At 43.4% G+C, this 21,631-nt stretch overlaps 1 protein-coding gene across 3 annotated transcripts in view; it reads right to left on the reverse strand.

Annotated features, from left to right (window-relative positions):
• Window positions 1–21,631, reverse strand: part of ANKS6 (ankyrin repeat and sterile alpha motif domain containing 6) — a 61,993-nt gene that overhangs the window by 13,649 nt on the left and 26,713 nt on the right. For 2 of the 3 annotated variants that reach the window (XM_067039758.1, XM_059070979.2), the window contains exons 12-14: window positions 12,851–13,034; window positions 7,836–7,903; window positions 4,777–4,893 (exon numbers count right to left, since the gene is read on the reverse strand). In XM_067039758.1, coding sequence (XP_066895859.1) covers window positions 4,777–4,893; window positions 7,836–7,903; window positions 12,851–13,034 — 369 coding nt within the window. Of the gene's footprint in view, window positions 1–4,776; window positions 4,894–7,835; window positions 7,904–12,850; window positions 13,038–21,631 lie in introns of all 3 variants that reach the window. The other variant, XM_059070978.2, reaches the window with a different exon arrangement.

The following is a 21,631-nucleotide window of genomic DNA, read 5'->3' on the forward strand; positions in this document are numbered from 1 at the left end:
TTACAATAGCCAGGACATGGAACCAACCTAAATGTCCAACAACAGATGAATGGATAAAGAAGATGTGGCACATATACACAATAGAATATTACTCAGCCATGAAAAGAAACGAAATTGAGTTATTTGTAGTGAGGTGGATGGACCTAGAGTCTGTCATACAGTGAAGTACGTCAGAAAGAGAAAAACAAATACCGTATGCTAACGCATATATATGGAATCTAGAAAAAAAAGAAGATGGTACTGATGAACCTAGTTGCAAGGCAGGAATAAAGAGGCAGACATAGAGAATGGACTTGATGACATGGGGTGAGAGGGAGAAGCTGGGGCAAAGTGAGAGTAGCATCGACATATATACACTACTAATGTAAAATAGTTGGCAGGTGGGAAGCAGCAGCATAGCACAGGGAGATTGGCTTGGTGCTTTGCGATGATCTAGAGGAGTGGGACACGGAGGATGGGAGGGAGGCTCAAGAGGGAGGGGATATGGGGACATGTGTATGTATATGGCTGATTCGCTTTGTTGTACAACAGAAACTAACACAGTATTGTGAAGCAATTATACTCTAATAAAGATCTATTAAAAAAATTTTTTTGGCTAAAATGTTCAAACTTTTTTGATTGTGTATGAAATATATTTTATATCACAACCCTGTTACATGGAAATCCATACCATTGAAACAAGCTTTAGCCTTCTTACCTGCAAAGAATGTTGATATTTTCTACTCTGTTCTATTTTGCTTGTTAAAATGCTACTCACGAACTACTAAATTGATTCTACAACCCTCCAGCATGCTGTGGACCACAGCTAGAAAGACATGGGGGTGAGGGGACAAGGAAAGCTGGGCATCTCCTCTCCCAAGTGTCCTGAGTTTTCAAATGTGTACAGAGCATTTGAGCCACAATGGGAACTCTTTTGGCCAAGGTTGAGTTTCGAAAGAAAAAGGATGAACATTAGGAGAAGCTCCTGCCCTAGAGCAATCAAGGAGACAGGAGTTGGGGTCAGGCGGGTCCAGCCCAGAAGAGCCGAGGCCCCAGGCATCCAAAGAGCTATTGGAAGCCACACTCGGCCTGAGAAGTTCTTTGCTCTTTCTAAGAACCAGCACAGACTTGCAATGGTAACCTAGACGAGGGAAGGTACACTTGCTTTTGTGATATTCAATCTCTCCCAATCATACCTTTGCTCTAAGATGCACTTGACACACAGTCCTCATTTCCACAGGACTTTGGCACTACCGACCCTTGAATAATAGGGCCATTCTCCAGCGATTAGTTCAGCTCGGCCCCTTCCCCTTGCACCTATCTCCACGTGGGTTCGCCTGACTTTGCAGGGTGGATGCTACCTGTGGGGAGGACATGGGTGGCGTGGCATGTTGGATGCACCTGGATCTTTCAGTTGGGAGATGATCAGCTGAGGCCCCCAAGGAAGACCACTGTATTGGGCTGAATGTTTGTGTCCTGTGTTGAAACCCTAAGCCATCACTGTGATGGTATTAGGGGGTGGGGCCTTTGGGAGGTGATTAGGATTAGGTGAGCTCATGAGGGTCAGGCTCCCATGACACCATCGGTGCCCCTATAAGAAGAGATAAGAGAGATTTGCTTCTCTCTGTTATGGGTCACATGGGGACACATGAGAGGGTGGCAGTGTGCAACTTGGAATAGGACCCTCACCAAACTCAACCACACTGGCAGCCTGATCTTAGACTTCCAGCCTCCAGACTTTGAGAATTAAATTTCCATTTACAAGCCACCTGGTGTAAGGTATTTTGTTATGCAGCCCGAACTATGACAACCACCAGCGGCTGTTGCTTCTACTCCTCTTGATGGGGCCCCGTTTAGTATGGGATACAAGCTGTTACAGAAACAAGAAGGGGGGCAATGAATTTGAGAGAAAACTTGAAAAAAATGTTCTAGTCTGTACAGACTTTAAGACAAATGTCCTTCTTTGGAGTGGGCTTGAGATGTCACATCATCCACTGTGATGATGACAGTTTCCTAAGATTTGCAAAACAACTCAGTCTGTTTTCTTTTTATGATTCCGGACCAAGGAGGCCATAACCACAGAGGGCAGAGGGGAGGTTCCAGAAGCATTAGCGGTTACCATCTACCAAGCCCCAGGCCAGGCTCCAGGGACACCCAGCTCCTGTCTCTCCATGCCCTCTGAGGTCCTCACTGGCCCTACATCTACAACCTTTTCTGTCCTTCTCGACTGGCCTAGGCCTGGCTTTCCTCACCTCCTTCCTCCCCCTGGCTCACACATCTGGCCCTTGGAGGCCAGGAGGAGGAAGGGTCCTAACTTCTGAGCCAGAGCCTCCTGACCATCACTCACCTAGTCCCCACCCCAAAGCCCTTGCACACTTGACTGGGTCACCCTCAACCACCCCGGGGGCCTTAATCTGTCCCCTCTGGCCTCCCCTCACACCAGGCATCTTTCTCTCCATGCTCCCTTAGTTCTTTAAATGCACCACACATCTTCTCAGTGCAGGGCCTTTGCACATGTGCTGCCCTCTGCCTGGCCTGCACTTTTCTTCTACCCCATTTGCCAGGTGGTTCCTGTCTTCCTTCACATCGTAGCCCTCCTGCCCTTCCTTGGGGATGTCTTCCAGGCCCTTGCCTTACCAGTCCCCAATCTAAGTCAGGAGCTCTCACAACACAATCTGCCTGTCCCGTGCCTGTGGATTATACCGAGGCAGGATAGCAGAGAGGCCAGGACACAAACTGGGTTCTACTCCTGCCTCTGCCACTTACTGACTGTGTGATCTTAGGCAAGTTCCCTGATCTCTCTGTGCTTCAGTTCCCTCATCTGTAAACTGGAAACAACCTCAGCGGCTTTCGTGAGGGTTACACGAATGACTAGATGTGATGTGCTCAGAGCAATGCTGGGCACTGAGTGATACTCAGTGCCCAACACCCACACAGTGCCTGGGACATGGCAGACAGTTAAAGGGAGATTTCTCACGAATAGATCAATGCTCTGAAGACTTTAGTGCTGGCTTCAGGTGATCCACCCGCGGTAACCCACTCTGAGGCTTCCGTTCCCTAGGAGAACCCTTCCTAGCAGCCGAGACCTGCCCACCCTCTGCTGCTCACGTCTAAGGGCAGGGCAGAAACGGTGCTGGTCTCCGAGTTGGGGCTCACTGCCCCTCTCGGAGCCTCTGCCTCCCTATCTGTAAAGTGAGGCAGCAAGGGTCCCAGGACAGGTGAGCAGTGTTTAGGAACAGGCCACATGCAGAGGAGAAAGAACACACAGCAAAGACCTGCAGGAAAATGCTTAGGCTTGCAGACACCTGAAGCAATGCTGACTACATCACTTTGAAGGACGACCTCACAGCCTACACGCGGGCAAAATGGTGACGACCACGATGGCAGAAAAACCAGCCCCCAACCCGACGAGGCTGCAGGGCTGGAGGAGCTGCTTCTGCACAGTGTGATGCTGCAGGAACCAGTGAGGAGGACCCCCTCCCCGCCCCCGACTCTGCTCCTGGGCTGCACAAGGAGAGTGTGAGGGTACCGGCCTCCCTGGTTAACTGAGGAAAGGTATGCACAGTGATCTGTGAATGATAAAACGTTACGTGGATATTTACTTGAGATTGTCACTACAGGTCTGTTCAATATTTCTGTGCCTACCTGGCAATATATAGAAAGAACCATAAAACGGTATGATCGCTAACATAACCTTGTATTGTGGAACACAGCCTGAAGAACAAAACAACAGAAGAAAAAGCAAAAAGGCAGAGATGTCCATTCTGGTACTATTTACGATGGTCAAATCCCAGATTTTACCTGTCACTATTGTCCAACAAGTGGGGAGCTGTTAGGCTAAGTGTGAAAGAGCAACAGGTATGCAAGTATTTATATGTTATTCCTTGAATAAGAGACCAAAAAAAATCCAGCCCACGTTAGGAAAAAGGCAGAAGGCAAAGGAATGTGAATAGCCCAAGAGCGACTGTACAACTGTCTGCAGAGTGAGTGGTGCCTCACTTCTCCTGTGTTCTGTTTGCTTGTTTGTTTCTTGCATATGTGCCTTTGGGTGGGTGGATGGGTGGGTGGGGGCATTGCTAATCTTTAGCTCTAAAGCTGGTGAAACAGAAGTTGAACATGAGACAAAAATGCAGGATGCCAACAACAACAACACTGACTGACAGATCGGTGTGCCAGGTGCTCTGCTGAGCATTTCAGTCCCGGCAGCGAGCCCATCACCCCCACCCTACAGACAAGAAAGCGAGGCTCAGAGGAGGGTGTGACTTGCCCAGGGTCACTGTAAGTGGAGGAGCTGGGATTCAAACCCAGGTCGGCCTGACTCTGGGGCCTGTCTTAGTCAACTTCCACTGTGCTCCGGAGGGCAAAACCCAGCCCGGTGGGGTGAGATGGCCGAAGGGAATGTTTTAGCCAAATCTAAGGAGAAACCACCCTGTGGGAAGAGAGATCTCGAAAAGGAACAGGCATACTCAAAGGTAGTGACCCCGGGCTTCCTCTGTGGCGCAGTGGTTGAGAGTTCGCCTGCCGATGCAGGGGACACGGGTTCGTGCCCCGGTCCGGGAGGATCCCACATGCCGCGGAGCGGCTGGGCCCGTGAGCCATGGCCCGTGAGCCTGTGCGTCCGGAGCCTGTGCTCCGCAACGGGCGAGGCCGCAACACTGAGCAGGGTTGGCCTCCACCAGGTGTGAGGGAGAGATGAAATCAGACCATGAAGGTCCCTGGAACACTGGGGCCGAGGATCCTAGTGAAGCTCTCAGCTGTTGGAAACAGGGAAAAAAAAAAAAAGATTGAGAACAATACCTTGCCTGCGTTCAGTTCAGAAATCGCTGCCAAAATCTGCTGCCTGGATCCATCTGTCTTAATACCCAGCTCCTTCAAGTCACCATCGGTGAGCGTGAGAAATGCTTCCATATCCACCTGGGAAGAGAAAGGGGGATTTGCTACTATCTGCTCGGTGCCACACCTCTTTTTCCCAACCACAACAGGACTATCATGATAATGAGCTATTAGTGCTTATTAGTAGTGAATTAGTTATGATTTACTACTTCCAATTCCTGGCTTTATGCTGAAAGTTTATTTGAAAACATCATTAAAAACGAACCCTCAGGACTTCCCTAGTGGCTCAGTGGTTAAGAATCCTCCTGCCAATGCAGGGGACACGGGTTCGATCCCTGGTCTGGGAAGATCCCACGTGCCGCCGAGCAACTAGGCCCTTGCGCCACAACTACTGAGCTCTCATGCCTAGAGCTCGTGCTCTGCAACAAGAAAAGCCACCACAATGAGAAGCCCACGCACCACAACGAAGAGTAGCCCCCGCCTGCCGCAACTAGAGAAAGCCCGCGCACAGCAACGGAGACCCAACGCAGCCTAAAATAAATAAAAACCAAACAAACGAAAACAAAACAAAACAAAACAAAAAAACAAACTCTCCTCAGCTCTAGGCCTGGGATTTTTAGGAGAGGTGCATTCTGGAAAGACTCTGAAAACGAAACAAGTAAGGGAAGTCTCTGAGACAGTAATCTGGGTGACTAGAGTGGTAAAAGATCCAAGTCTTGCTATTAGAAAGTTAATTCCAATGTTGCTGCACTTTTCACAGTATTGGATACTGCACAGAAAATATGAGTGTATGGCAGTACTCACCATGTTCCCCCCGCCCCCAAGGACAAGAGAGATGCAGGCTGTGGAAAGACAGAGTGAGAAAATAAACAAGCAGAAGCAATAAAGGAAAGAAGGGCCATTGGTTTTTACCAGAAAAAAAGGGGCATCTCAAAGCTGTTCAATCCTTGGTTTTTACCAGAGAAATTCTAACATTTCTGTCATCCCTGCCTAGGCCTCAGCTCCAGGAGAAATTTCTTCCGTCTTGATCCCTTTTAATAGTCACTTTACTTTCCTGGATTTAAAAAAAAAATCTTGAACCAGGTTTGAGTTAGTGAGGAAGGGTCTGCTCCCTTATCCAACATCAAGCTCTCCCTGAGATGCAGAGAGGGCCCCTCTGATAATGATAAGCTCCCTGAATCCCTCGGGGACTTTACAGATCACAAGGTGCTAACGGGCTGAAGGAAATGGTGACATGATTTTGACGGAAACCACCTGCGCCTGGCCCTGCTGGATACTCCCCTCCCCCACCATCCCAGACCTGTGGCAGAGACCGCACACCCAGCTCCTCAGAAAGCACGGAACGCATAAAATGAAAGCAGGCAGCCAGCCATCAGCAAACAGTAAAGATTTTTGTGATGATGAGAAAAATCGCTACTGAATTTTAAGACATCAAGGAGGCAGGAAGGACAGACTGGATAGGGCAGAAAAGCAAACCAAGGAAGAAAGCCACAGCACCCTTTACTGTTTCTTGAACAAAAATACAAACTCCTCAGATTTTGGAATTTATGAATTAGATAAGATTCTAAATGACCAAATAATTCTGCCTTCTCAAATAATAGAGAAAATGTAAATAATATTTAAATCAAACTGACTAGGTTGAGTTCATCTGCCCAGTGAGGAACATTTCTCTTGCCATAATTTAGCTTGAATTATTTTTATAGAGACTGGATTTTCTTCACAACCACATGCCTTTTTTTTATATTGGCTTTTGGCTTTTATTCTGAGGCAGACCCTTTTAAATTTAAACATGATCTGTTGTATTTACTTTGAATGCCAATATACTGTGTATTGCCCACCCCCCAAAAAAACCAAACTCCTCAACTGCGTCTCAAGCTTGTTGGGGACAGTGAGTGACTCTCGTGATTGCTACAATAACTATGACAGTTGTCACGTACTAAACTGGGCACCAGAATGTTCTAAGCCAGTGATTACACCCTGGTGGCTAATGGGTCCACTGAGGAGTTTTATTTGGCCAACAGTAAAAATTTTAACATCTTATTGAGATGTAATTCACCTACCATACAATTCACCCATTTAAAGTGTGCAATTCAAAGATTTTTAGTATAGAGTTATGCAACCGTCACCACACTTAATTTTAGAACATTTTCATCACCCCAAAAAGAAAACCCATACTCATTAGCAATCACTCCCATTCTATCCTCCCCACATTCCCTGGCAACCACTAATCTTCTGTCTGTCTCTATAGATTTGCCTATTCTGGACACTGTATATAAATGGAGTCATACCATATGTGGCCTTTTGTGACTAACTTCTTTCACTTAGCACAGTGTTTTCAAGGCTCATCCATGTTGTAGTGTGTATCAGCATTTCCTTCTTTTTCATGGCCTAGCTACATTCCATGGTATAGAGATAACAGGTCTTATTTATTCACTCATCAATTGATGGGCATTTGGGTCGTTTCCACTTTTTGGCTACTATGGATAGTGCTGCTATGAACACTCTGTGTGAACACATGCTTTCAGTTATCTTGGGTATATACCTGGGAGAGGGATTTCTGGGTCATAAGGTAACTCTGCTAAACATTTTGAGAAACTGCCAAACTGCAGAACACTAATTTTAAAAAATGTGATTGTGAATGCTTTAAAGCAAATAGGAACTCTCTTAGACTAACACAGACTATTTATATCCAGACACTGAACACAGATTCATTAGGATTTGCTTTTTTACCTGCTTTAAACCTAAGAACCTGCCAGGCAATCCCCTTCAACTAAAAGGAAAGGAACAAACTTTACTAGAGACAGCAGAGCTCAAAATTATAAAATTCTATTATAATAAAACGAGCCATAAGGTCCCCAGGATTTCACTGTTATGAACTGAACCAAATGTGCTGAACAAGAATTCTATTTCCTCAGCTACCTCAGTGAAAAAGATCAATCTAGGCTTACAGGATGACAACCTACATATTTAGACAACTGTTTCAGGGTAAGATATAAATTGACATTCAAAAAGAACATCCTTACCTCTTGCTCCTCAAAAATGGGCTGATATTTCTCAAGTGATAATTTCTTAAGGATTCCAGTCAGTTCATCTTCAAGAGGGAAAGAATATAAAATACGATATTTTAGCATTTGGTAAAATGTGTCAAGAGTGATCTTCAAACTTTCATAAAACAGTGGTAATCTTATTTCAAAATTCTACCAGAACCCCCAACACAGAAAGCAGATCTAAGCTGTGTTCCTGGGGATGAAGTTGAAGGTGGGTCCCGAGCCACCTGTTGACCATACTCTTCCCTTAGGGCAGGCTCTCAGCATTTGCCAAAACCCCAGATTGGGCTATGAAGACAGAAGATAGGGGGGCAGTTCATGGCCAGGCTCCAATGGCTGACTCTCTAATGGCAGCACCATCAAGTTCTTGGAGTTCTAGCTGCTGGGACTAAAACCCTCCTGCCTGTCCCAGAACAATTTTTAATTATGATTTCTTGACTGTTGTTAGCTACAGCTGCAGTAAACACTAATGCCAGCAGTCCTCAGTTAGACAGAGAAAGAACTGGAGAGAACAGGTAGGTGGGCTTCAGACCAGAGTCAAGGTTTGCCTCAAGTGTTCGGAGGCTGTGGGCTTCCCGAAGGAAGGGCGTGTCTGAATGGAACAGAAGAGTCAGATGGGCACAGACCAGGGGAAAACAGAAGATTTTGAGTATCAAGTTATCAGAGAAGGGAAGATAAAGAAGGAGACAAAAGCAGCATCTGGGGGGCGCTTTAAGAAACATTCATTCACACATTCAATAAGGATTTATCAGACTAGGCACTGGGAACTCAATAGGGACCAAAGCAGACCATAAGCAGGCTGTCAGGCTCAAGGCAATGAGGAAGAACAGAGCAGGGTAGGGGAGGTTGACAGGGGATGTGAGAATGTTGTTTTATATAGGGTGGTCAGGGAAGGCCTCTCAGAAGGAGATATTTGAGCAGTAAATGAAGGAGTGAGCTGTGCAGATACCAAGGCAAAGAGCACCAGGCAGCATCCAGGCAGTGAGAACAGCAAGTGCAAAGGTCCTGGGGGCAGCGGGGGCAGCTTACAAAAGAGTGGACTGGAGGTTAGGAGGTCAGAGGTCCTTTTATTCACTCATTCATCATTCAACAGTGGCTACTACTGTGCCTACTACATGCTGGGAATGCAAGGATGGAAACGTCCATGCTGTGAAGGAACTCAGTGTAGCTGGGAAGATATAATGACAAGGATGACAGCTGATGCACAGTGCTCACTGTCAGGCATCCTATATGGATGATGCATCTGCTCTTAACAACCCCATGAGGTAGACCCTCTTACTGTCCCCATTTACAGATGAGGAAGGCACAGAAAGCTGGGTACCATATCTCGGGTGAGGTCACACCACTAGTCCATGGCACAGCAGGGATTCAAACACAGTGGTTTAGCTACCAGGCTTCTGCCACACACTGCTCTGCCACTTCTCCCACTGGTGATGAGTATATGGTGAAGGGCACGAATAAGGGGATCTGGGGACAGAGAGGACAGCTGACCAGCCCAAGGGACCCGACAGGCTTCACAGAAGAGGTGCTAATGAGCTAGGATGTATAAGATGAAACGAGTCCCAACCCATACATAATCTATCATAGGTTCATGACGCCTATCATGCTTTGCTCCTGTCATTCCCTTCACGAGTCTCTCTCCACATCTGTGTGCTGGTAAATGTTTAACAACTGGATTTCTGGGAGGGGGAATGTACGCACGTATATAAGTACATGATTTTACTGATTTAAGGATGTGTGTGCACAATTTACATATAATAATAAATTACACAATACTCTGTATTATAAATTCCATATAGCCAATGCCTTCACTGCATTTCAGGTGTCTCACTGAATGCCTTCATTGATTTTTGCTTTACTCTTGAAGACATAGCCAATGAGTGCAGCTCCTACACGAAGGCTCACTAATGCTTACGTTTACGTGAACATGTGAGATGAAATGAAATAATGAAGACATACGTTAGAACTTCATGTGAGCAACTTTGCTGAATCAGATAATGGTTTTCAAAACCTTGAAGAATATTTTCTCAATTTTTAATGTTATTCTCAATATAACAGGTTAAACAGTTAAAGTTTAACCTGTATAGTTAACATTGTCTCTGTCTAGATGACATCCAGATGCTCTTTAAAACATTAAATCAAGCCCTAGTGGGTATTTGCTGATTTCCGTGGTGTAAATGCCCCATTGTGGTCAATTTTAACCTACCAACATCATGTTCCTGGAAGTGGAATTGGGAAAGATGCACAGCAGTAACACATCAATACACACTATTCCCACCACGTAGATAAAAGAGACATAAAGAACCTTAAGAGAACAGGTATTAGTAAAATGCACTAAAAATTAGTAAATAATATATTTTGTTTTAAATGCCACATACCTTTACATGTAACATAATCAGCTTAATTATAAGTTCATGCAGTTTGACTTTTTTTGTCTTCTTTTTTTTTAAGCATTTTCATTTTTATTTTTTAAAACTTTTTGGCCCCACAATGTAGTAGGTGGGATCTTAATTCCCCGATCAGGGATCGAACCCGCACCCCCTGCATTGGAAGTGTGGAGTCTTAACCACTGGACTGCTGGGGAAGTCCCTGTCTTCTTTTTTTACACATATTTTTGTTGTTGTAATTTGACTTTAAACAGCTGTGTTTAATTGCCAGCTCAACTGTTTCCTACAAATGTAACAATCGGCTCTGGGCCACCATTCCCGGCCCCCAGCCCCCCACTCTTCTCAGTCCTCCTGGCCCGGCACGAGGGCCACTCTTCAGTGAAGCCCACCATGGTGCTTCATGCCTTGCTGATAACACACGTTTGATCCCACCTTGCGTTACAATCATTTAATGTTATTCTGTGGAATGTATCTGAATCCCCAGCCTGATGATGAGTTATGCTGACACTGGCACAGATTACAGCACCCAGGGCCTGCCCCAGTCACCTTCATAGAAGGAAAGTGAGGCTGAGAAGGCCACGTCGTCACCGCCCCACCACTTCCTCCAGGAGGAAAGAACAGATGGACACAGGTGGGAGGATGAGCAGGGCAAAGGCTTGCATGCAGTCCTTGACTGAGGCTACAGATTTCCCACAAAAATATCATAAAGAATGGCTATTTGGGGATAGATTGCAGGCTCTGGTCTGTGATAATCTAATGCCTGAAGGACAAGCGTCTGGCTGCCTCGGGACCCAGGAACCCCAGGAGGGAAAACTAGGCTTTCTAAGCCAGAGAAGGTAATCTAAAAAGAATTTGCTGTCAGGTCCTCCTGTTTTTATCCCAACTAGGCTTTGCAAACCTTTTTTTAATAATGAATGAGAGGGAAGCAAAGTGGGCATAGACAGTGCATTCTGATATCCACTGTCTCAACTCTTTTTTGGAAAAAGGTGGGGTACAAATCCCAAACGGAACCTGTAGGAGTTTAGATTCCTGAAAGCCTCTGAGGCGGGAGAGGTCATGGGTAGGGAAATTAAGATTCCACACAGAAAACACAGTTTAGGGGGAATTCCTTGGTGGTCCAGTGGTTAGGAGCTGACGCTCTTACTGCCAAGGGCCTGGGTTCAATCCCTGGTTGGGGAACTAAGATCCCACAAGCCACAAAGTGTGGCCAAAAAAAAAAGAAAAAAAGAAAGAAAAGAAAAAGAAAAAAAACATTATATAAAAAAGAGAAAACACAGTTAGGGAGGAATGGGGTTGCTAGTGAATCTCTGAAGCTTTTATAAATGATTGCACTAGATATCACAAAACAATAAAAGCAGCCCCAAATAAAGCAGATGCCAATGGCAGTGTACATTTATCAACTCAGTACAGACCATAGCCTGTGCAGTTGATTTCAACTTATCACTTGCTGGGCAGAACCTGCTCTGCACTCCCTCCCAGTAGCTGCAGCAAGATGCCTGCAAATGCGCTTGTGAGGACCACACACACAATGAGAGTTTCCTCCTTCTCTGATTTATACTCCTTGATTTGCACCTGCCTGGGCCCCGTCTCTCATCAAAGCCCTGCTCCCTCCTCCCCCATCCCTGCTCCCAGGAGACACCAGAGGGCAGTTTTAAAGGATGAGCTTCTTCTCTCCTTTATCTTTTATATCTTCACATCTTTATCTGGGGCCTCACTGCACAGCCTCCACTCCTGCCCAGCCGCCCGGTCCATCTTCCTTTCCTCATCATCCCCACTCATGCAAGTTCCAACGTTCTCCTGGTTACATCTCCTGCTTTTGCTTGCCCTCCATCCACTTCCATTTTCCTCTGAGGAGCTACTTCTCTCCTGCTCCCAATCCACACAGACCTGACCCCAACACTGGCTCCAAAGGCAGACATGCTCCACCCTTGGGGACACAGAGATAGTCAAGGATGGGCAAACAACCCAAGTTGTTATAAATATAGCCAAGACAGGACAATGACCTTTACCCCTGGGATTTTGCTGGACCTACTAAGAAAGTAGCCCTCTTTCTGCCGGGGTTGCTAAGTTAGTAGGAAGAAGAAGTAAGCATGAAGCTGCTGCGGGTATCCTTGCCATCACTTGAAGAGGGCTTACCTGAGACATGGAGAGAAACACTCCCTAAGCACCCGGATCCAGACACGCCTGAAGAACACCCTAGATATTTCCATTATATGAGCCAACAAATTATCAGTTTTTGGTATTGTTTTTGCTTAAATCAGTTTGAGTGGAGATTCCATCCCTTGCAACTGACAGAATTCTGATTTGTACAAGGTTCAGGGAAAGGTACATAACTGGGGTTGGAGAAGCAGTTCTACAGGTGTTTGTTTGTATGTATAAACAAAACTCACCTACGTTCAAAAACTACTATACACCTTTTAGGTATGTAAGCTCAGCGAAGACAAAAATACAAGGTAGAATCAGGGAAGGGGAAAAACAGGTGTTTTTGTTTGACTGAAAAAACGATAAAACACCTGACCTAGGACGGCTATAGCAAAGAAGGGCACCTGCTAGGTTACCATGGTGAAGAGGAAAGGGTGGGCTTTCCGGACCCGGGGGACTCACCCTCATCAGTGATGGTGCCGCTGCTGGAGCCCCCGCTGCTCTTGGACTGCCGGTGGGATGAGGAGGAGGACACGGAGGACTCGGCTGCCTGCCCTTTGGGAGAAGGTGAAGGCGTGAGGGTGGGGGAGGTGCTTTTGGAGGTAGTGGAAGTTCCAGACGGAGGCCTTTTGCTCGTCTCCAGTTTCTGCTGAAAAGAATAAGACAAATACAATTTTGAGCCCAAATCAACTGAGTCCTTTGCCCATTGGGAGGGAAAACAACTCTTTCATACCAGGACTGGTGAGATTTGGGGTTTCTGCATTTACTCTTGACCTGTGACTGAAATCTTAGAATCCAAGCTATAAGCCCTCATTATCTGTCTCTGTGTGTCTGTAGTTTAGAAAGGCCTTTATCCTTCATGGTGTAAATGTGTAATATTTTCTTATTTCCAGAGGGTATTAATAAATTTGATTATAAAGTTAAAAAAAAATAAGACAAATACATAAGCCATCACCTGGAGGGTAGACATGATTCAGACAGACACCCACAACAGGGAACACGGGGGATATCTGACTCAACAAGATATCTACCCAGGACTATGACATCTACTTAACAAAACATGCAAAGCAGAAACAGTATTATCAAAACAGTTACAGGAAAATCCTCCCCTGGAGCAGAGAGGCAGGGAATGGGATGGAAAAAGTGGCACATAGGAGCCAGAAAACCCGGGTCCTAGTCCTGCCCCTACAGCTGCAATATTGTGTCCTTGGCTGAGTCCCCTAACCTCTCAGTTAACCAGCTCTAAAATGGAAGTGTGGCTTATTACAAACGAAGGCCCGTTCTGCTCTCCATGTTTCTTCATCTAAACCAGTCACTTCTAATGTTTCACCACAGAACACGTATTATTTTTCCTTTGTGTGTGTGTTGCACACAAAAAGTCCTTCTTATTTTGAAATACTTTATTTTATTGAAGTACAGTTGATTTACAATGTTGTGCTAGTTTCAGGTGTACAACATAGTGATTTGGGTAGGGTGTTTTTGTTCTTGTTGTTGTTGTTGTTGTTTTTTGTGTGTGGTACGCGGGCCTCTCACTGTTGTGGCCTCTCCCGTTGCGGAACACAGGCTCCGGACGCGCAGGCTCAGCGGCCATGGCTCACGGGCCAAGCCGCTCCGCGGCATGTGGGATCTTCCCAGACTGGGGCACAAACCCGCGTCCCCTACATCGGCAGGCGGATTCTCAACCACTGCGCCACCAGGGAAGCCCAGGTAGGGTTTTTTTGCAGTTTATATTCCATTATAGGTTATTACAAGATATTGGGTATAATTCCTGGGACTATACAGTAAATCCTTGTTGCCTATCTATTATATGTATAGTAGTTTGTATCTGTTAATCCCATACTCCTAATTTGTCCCTCCCTGGCCCCCTTTGGTAATCTTAAATTTGTTTTCTATGTTTGTGAGTACTCTTAGACTTACAATTATGTAAACTAAGAAATGAACACTGGGACAGTATCAGCTAAACTACATACGGTACTCAAATATCACTGGTTGTTACACTGATTCTTATTCTGGTCCAGGATCCATGCTGCATTGACTTGTTAGGTCTCCTTAGTCTCCTCCAATCTGTGAAAACTCCTTGGTCTTGCCTTGTCTTTCATGACCTCGACGCTTTTGAAGAGTCAGGGTCAGGTATTTGGAGACTGTCCATCAATTTGGGTGTGTCTTATTTTTTCATAATTAGAGTTACTTATGGATTTTGAGGTTGATGACCACTGAGGTGATATGCCATTCTCAGTGCATCGCACCAGGAGATACAAAGTATCAGTACCTTATCACTGATGCTAGCCTTGATGACTTAGTTAAGGTGTTGGCTGTCAGGTTTCTCCATTGTGAAGTTACTATTTTTCCCTTTATAACCAATAAATATTTGGGGAGACATTTTGAGCTAAATATTTTGTTTTTTCTTAAAAGTTTTCCCTGCTAATTTTAACATTCTTTGGTGCATCTTCTCTGGAGCAATTACTACTGTGATGTTCTAATGGTGTTTTGCTATTTCCCTTATTCCTTCCACGTTTATTACTTGGAATTCTTCTGTACAGAAGACTTGTTCCTTCTCCCCCGATTTATTTATTCAGTTATTTATTCATATCAGCACGGGCTTGTGGATATGTATTCCCTGGGTTATAATCCAATACTACTGTTATGCCCTGGTCCCTTTTATTGGAGGGTGCTATTTAGAAACCAAAATCTGGATAGTAGGTTGCTCACGGCTACTGGGATATCACTGCTTCTAGGTCCTCTCAGTGAACAGAGCAAGGAAATATATGAAGTCTACTAACCCATGCATACACACATAGCTCTACAATAAGTATATTCCTATGTCTATCAATCTGTGTATATATGTATATTTATGCATACATTCATACTGATTCATACTGATACCTCTGACTCCAATCCAATACCCACAGGATCAGTTCCAGCATTTCCCCTTTGACTCAATCTCTGACAGTTAAAAACTGGGCTCATTATCTATAATATATTTACTTACTTGTTCAACCCTAGTATATATATAAAGTGTATATGTACACAAAAGGTATATATATGTAAAGTAGCTTCACAACTGCTAGAGCATAACGCCTGCAAGAAAAAAAAAAACACCTCGGATGAATTGGGAGATTGGGATTAACATATATACACTACTATGTATAAAATAGATAACTAATGAGAACCTGCTGTATAGTACAGTGAACTCTACTTCACTTTGCTGTACAGTAGAAACTAACACAACATTGTAAAACAACTATACCCCAATTTAAAAAAAATCAACTAGAATACTTTTGTACCGTTCTTTTTGTCTTTACTCTTACAATATCCATTTACATGTTTTCTCCCACCTCCTACACTGCAGTTATGTCATTCACTTGTAATACAACTAGATCTGTTGTCATAGTCTGTGTACATCCTTAGGTCCTGGTTGATTTTTTTAGAATTTGCATAACAGTAAAAATAACTGTTGTGTACAATTGTGCAGGTATTGATAAATACGTAGAGTTGTGTATCCACCAACAGAGTACCATATGGAACAGTTCCATCATCCCCCAGATTCCCTTGTGCTGTCCCTTTCTAGTCAACCCCTCCCCCCATCTCAACCCATGGAAATAACTGATCTGTTTTCCATCCTTATAGTTTTGCCTTTTGTACACTGTCATATAAATGGAATCAAACTATATGTACACTTTTTTGTCTGACGCAGCATGACGCCTCTAAGATTCATTTAAGTTACTGCATGTGTCAGTAGTGTGTTCTTTTCCATTGCTGAGTAGTATTCCATTGCATGGATGTTACCACAGTTAGTTTACACATTCACCTGTTATGAGATGTTTCTAGTTTGGGGTGTCTATGAAAAAACTGCTGTAAACGTTCACAAGCTGATTTTTGTATAAACAGAAGTTTTAAAAAATTCATTTGGGTAAATATCTAGGAGTGAGAGAGCCAGGTCACATGCTATATGTATGTTTAGTTTTATAAGAAACTGACAAACTTTTTCAAGGTGGCTGTATCATTTTTGGATTCCCACCAGCAATGAATGAGAATTCCAGTAGCTCCACATTCTCACAGCACTTGTAACTTAATTTTTTTTTCAAATTTTAGGCAGTCTAATAATAGGTGTAGAGTGCTGTCTGATTGTGGTTTTAAGTAGCATTCCCTAAATAATGATGTTGAACATCTTTTCACATGTTTATGTGCCATCTGCATATTTTCTTTCATGAACTATCTATTCAGATACTTTGCCCATTTTAAAATTTATTGGTTGTTTTCTCATTGTTGAGTTTTGAGAGTTCTTTATTCTGGATACAAGACCTTTATCAGATACATGATTCACAAATATTTTGTCTAGTCTGTGGCTTGTCTTTTCATTCTCTTAATGCTGTCTCTTATAGACAAAATATACGAATTTTCATAAAGTCGAATTTAACATTTTTTTTTATGGATCATGCTTTTGGTACTATATCTTAAACTTCCTTGCCAAATCCAAAGTCACACAGACTGTCCCCTAGAAATTTTATAGTTTTTCATTTTGTATTTCAGTCTATGATCCATTTTGAGTTAATCTTTGAATTAGCTGTGAGAAATATGTGAAGGTTCATTTTCTTGCATATTTAATTGTTCCAGCACTATTTGTTGAAAAGACTACCCTTTCTTTGTTGAATTGCCTTTGCACCTTTGTAAAAAAAAAAAAAAAAAAAAATTCAGTTGACTATTCTTTGGCCTCTCTATTCTGTTCCATTGACCTATGTGTCTGTCCTTCCCTAATACCGTACTGTAGTTTTATAGTAAGTCTTGAAACTAGGTAGTATGATTCTCTTTTTCATAATTCTTCTGCCAATTATAGTTTCTTTGCATCTAAATATAAATTTCAGAATCACTTTCTAGATCTCTACAAAAAGAGCTAGCTGGGATTTTAATTGGGATTACATTTAATCTATAGATCAAATTACAAAAAAATTGATATCTATTTATTTAAGCTTATTTGATTTACCAATGTCTTGTGGTTTTTAACCTATAGATTCTGCATATACGTTATTAGATTTATACTTAAGTATTTCATTCTCATAATACATTTTCACATAATTTTATTTTCATATAATACATTTCAAATGTATTGTAAATGATATTTTAAGTTTCATATTTTAAAAGTCTAACTGTTCTAATTGTTCATTGCTAGTGTGTAAAAATACAATTGGGACTTTTGCATATTGACCTCGTATCCTGAGACCCTGATGAACTCACTTCTTAGTCCTTGGAGCTTTTGTGTAGATTTTTTTGAGTTTTCTAAGCAGACAATCATATCATCTAAAAATAGAGATAGTTTTCTTTCTTCCTTTGCAATCTGTGTACCTTTTATTTGTTTCTTACCTTATTATACTAGCTGTAGTTTTTGGCACAAAGTTGAGAGACTTGGATGTGAGAGACAACATCCTTATTCCTGATCTTAGGCGAAAGCACTCAGTCTTTCACCATTAAGTATGATGCTAAGTACAGGTATCTTATATGAGGTCCAGGAATTTCTTTTCAATTCTCAATTTGCCAAAAGTTGTGATCATGAATGGAGTTTGAATTTTACCAAGTACTTTTTCTGCATTTTATTCTTTAGTCTGTTAATGTGGTGAATTACTCTGACAAAGTGTTCTTTTTTGGGTATTTATCCCATTTAGTGTTCTCTGAACTTCCTGGACCTATGGTTTGGCATCTGTCATTAATTTGGGGAGAAATTCTTGGTCATTAAAAAATACATATATATTCCGCCTGCACCACCATTCTCTCTCTTTCTTCAGGGGTTCCAATTACTTGTATGTGAGTGTATTTGATATTATCTCACAGCTTTTGAGTACTCTGCTTTTTTTCTTTTGCTTTAACTTCTTTTTTTACTTTGTGTTTCAGTTTGGGTAATCTCTATTGCCCAATCTTCAGGTTCACTGATTCTTTCCTTGGCTGTGTCAGGTCTACTGAGGAGCCCATCAGAAGCATTTCTCATCTCTGTTACATGTTTTCTATTTCTAGCATTTCCATTTGATTCTTTCTTATAGTTTCCATTTCTCTGCTGAAATTGTTACTCATAGGATCTTGCATGCTGTTCAAATTTTCCACTAGAGCCTTTAACATATTAATTGTAGTTCTTTTAAATTTCCTATCACATAATTCCAAAACCTGTTTCACATCTACATCAGATTCTGATGACTGCCTTATCTCTTGGGAGTGTGGTGTTTCTTGCCTTTTTGTACGTCTTATATTTTATGCTAAAAATTGGACATCTCATTTAGAATAGTAGAGACCATGACAAATAGTTTTCCTGCCTGGAAATGGGTACACCTTTCCTTCTGCTAGGCCTTTAATGCTCCTTCAAGCTAACTACACCCCAGAGTGGAAAAAGAAGTCCCTTTCTTACGTTTTAAAAGACTTTGTCAATAAGCTGCCTATATTATTAATGAATTCTTCCTTCTGCTTTTTCTATAAAGACAGACATTCCATAATAAAGCTTCTGGTTAATCAGGAGATAACTGGTATATCCCTAAGAAACAGATCTATCCCAGCCAAGAGCAAAGAAACACAATACTCTAGGCCTTGTGTGCAGCATTATTGGGGAGGGAGCAGATAAATGTAAAATTTGGGATGTTCTGAAATATTTGAACTATTCCTCTCATCCCCAGTGTGGCAGATTGATCATGTAATGGCATCATCTCCACCCCTCCCTGGATCAATACCCTTTGCTATGTAACTCTGTGTGGTCTCCTGCAGTGGGTGTGATGACTTGGTTACTTGATTGGTTTTCAACTTATGCCTTTGACTGGTGCCATTAGAACATACCCAAGCTTGCTGTGGACATACATGGCCCTGTTTTTTTGGTCACCCCAGCCAAAAGCCAAACATCTAAGTGATCCCCTCAGACCAGAAGAACTGCCTAGCTAAGTCAAGACTAAACTGCCCAGCCACAGATTTGCAAGCAAAAGAAATGCTTTCTGTTTTAAACCACTGTGCTTTCGGATGGGAATAGAAAGCTGATATTCCCAGTGGGCCTTTGGGCTTCCTGAGATCTGGGAAGTGTTGAAGCATACTCTGATCCCACTCCCCCCAATTCTGTGTCTCCAAAGGCACACTTCACGTGAGAAGCCATGCCTTACAAATATCCCACCATCGCAGTGGTGCTTGTTTTAAGCAAAGTACAAAACCCAGATTCAGGAGACTCATATTTTGAATACTAATTTCTAATTCTTCCTAAAGGAGTCTTTGAAAAGCACTTCAGGTCTCCATTTTGCTGCTGGAGCCTTTGACAGAAAGCCCACTCCTGTGTCCTTTGGTTTAGGGCAGTGGTTTCTAAGAACTTGGGCTGGGCTGGCTGCAACACTCTCTGGGGAGAAAAACAGATTCCCCTAACCCTACCCTAAGAGTTTCATTCAGTTATGCTGTGTGGAACCCAGTAATCTGAATTTTTAAATAGCTCCCCAGGATTACAGCATATTCTTATGTTAAGAATATCAGGTGATCATTAAACTGAATCGTTTCCCCAGGCTTCTGTTTCCTGAGTGCATCTTTAGACACAATTTCCTTTCATCAGAACACACTTGTATATAGATTAAATAGGATAGGTGCATCCAAGTGAGGTAATAGTTAATATAATTTATAACTTAGATGCCTCCCTATTTCCAACACCAATTAAAGGAAGCTAACAATATATAACACATCTAATAAGACCATCAAAATAGAAACAGAAAATTTTAGACAACAGAGAAGAGGAAAACTATATCAAAATTCTAGAGTAGCAGATTTACCTTAATGAGTAGCTGAGTTTCCTAGCAGCAAAGGCAAAAAGTAAAATATGCTAATTATAGAATTCTTACTGATGAAATAAAATGTATTGAAGTATCAGTAGAGACATTTTTCCATAGAGGCTGAATTCTAAAAGGAACTTAATTACATAAATCCTATTACACAAGTAATTTTGAACATAATAGAAAATATGCTAATGTATAGAGAGAAATTTTTTCTGGAGTTATATTGTACAGAAACTAATTACACAGGTCCAACTGCGTAAGGGACTCTGAATAACAAAAAGAGTTGTATAACCAACAGTGGTTGGGCAGAAAATAAAGACTATTTCTCATACATCCATTAAGACATCAATCTCTGGAGGCACTTCTGGGCAAAGGTCCAAGGGTGAGGCCTTCAGACGATCTAACTTTTCTCAGAGAGAAAGCTTAAGACATCTAGAAAATAAGATGAAGAGTGGTGTTGTGCCTGGACTTGGGGTCCTCTCAGAGGAGGAAATGGGCTATACTGCCCCACTGTGGGGCACCTGGAGAGCCATCTGGTAAAGGAGCCAGTTCACGCTCATGACTAGGAACCCACACTCTGGGGGCTCACTCCATTAATCAGCCCCAGAGGAGGGACTCAGGAGGTGGAGGGGGCAGATTCTGAAGACATTGGAAGACCTCCCCTCCCAGAGGCATGTGGGGTTGTCCACGCATTGCAAATCCCACAGTTTGCTACCAACGTGGTGACTGCTCTGGGGCTGCACTAATGGAGGAAAGGTGCCAGAGTAGGGAGGTGAGGCCCTGGCTCTGTCCTGCCCACCAACCTTCCTTTGGCTCCTTTCCTACACCACAATCTCATCTCTGGCACTCTGCACGTGCCGTCCCCTCACCCTGGGACAGTCTCCCCCTTGCCCCACCCTTGCCCCTTTCATCTGGCACTTCATCCTTCAGAGCCCTGTCTAGATGTCACTGACACCCTCAAGCCTCGGCAGAAACCCAGCCATGCCCCCACAGCATCCTCCCCTCTCCACGACAGACCTTACCACACCAGTGTGAGACGGCTGTGTCTGTAGTGACATCCTGAGAACGGTCACCAAACCCCTGGTTCACTGCTGGATCCTCACTGCTGGAAGTGCCAGGCACAGAGCAGATGCTCCAAAGATGTGGACAGTGGATGCATAAGGAAGGAGTACAAATACTACTGCTACGACTGTCAACAGGAAGAGCTGACACTTACACAGGCATACCAGGTACCAGCCCTATTCTAAATGCTAAAGTGTGAGGCTGCAATTAGAACCCAGGCAGTTGCTCCTGAACCCACACTCTGAACCCGTTTGCTCTAAATCAGTGAACAAAAACACGTGCCGTGTGAGGCTGGATGACCAGTACAGGGCTGGAGAACTTAGTGCTCACCCTGGCATCACACCTTGGCACCCCTCCCACCTGGAGGTCTCCTGGAGATCAGGCGAGAGGTGAACACTGTGTGCAGGAG

Source organism: Kogia breviceps, chromosome 8, assembly GCF_026419965.1.
Source record: "Kogia breviceps isolate mKogBre1 chromosome 8, mKogBre1 haplotype 1, whole genome shotgun sequence".
Classification (NCBI taxonomy): domain Eukaryota; kingdom Metazoa; phylum Chordata; class Mammalia; order Artiodactyla; family Physeteridae; genus Kogia; species Kogia breviceps.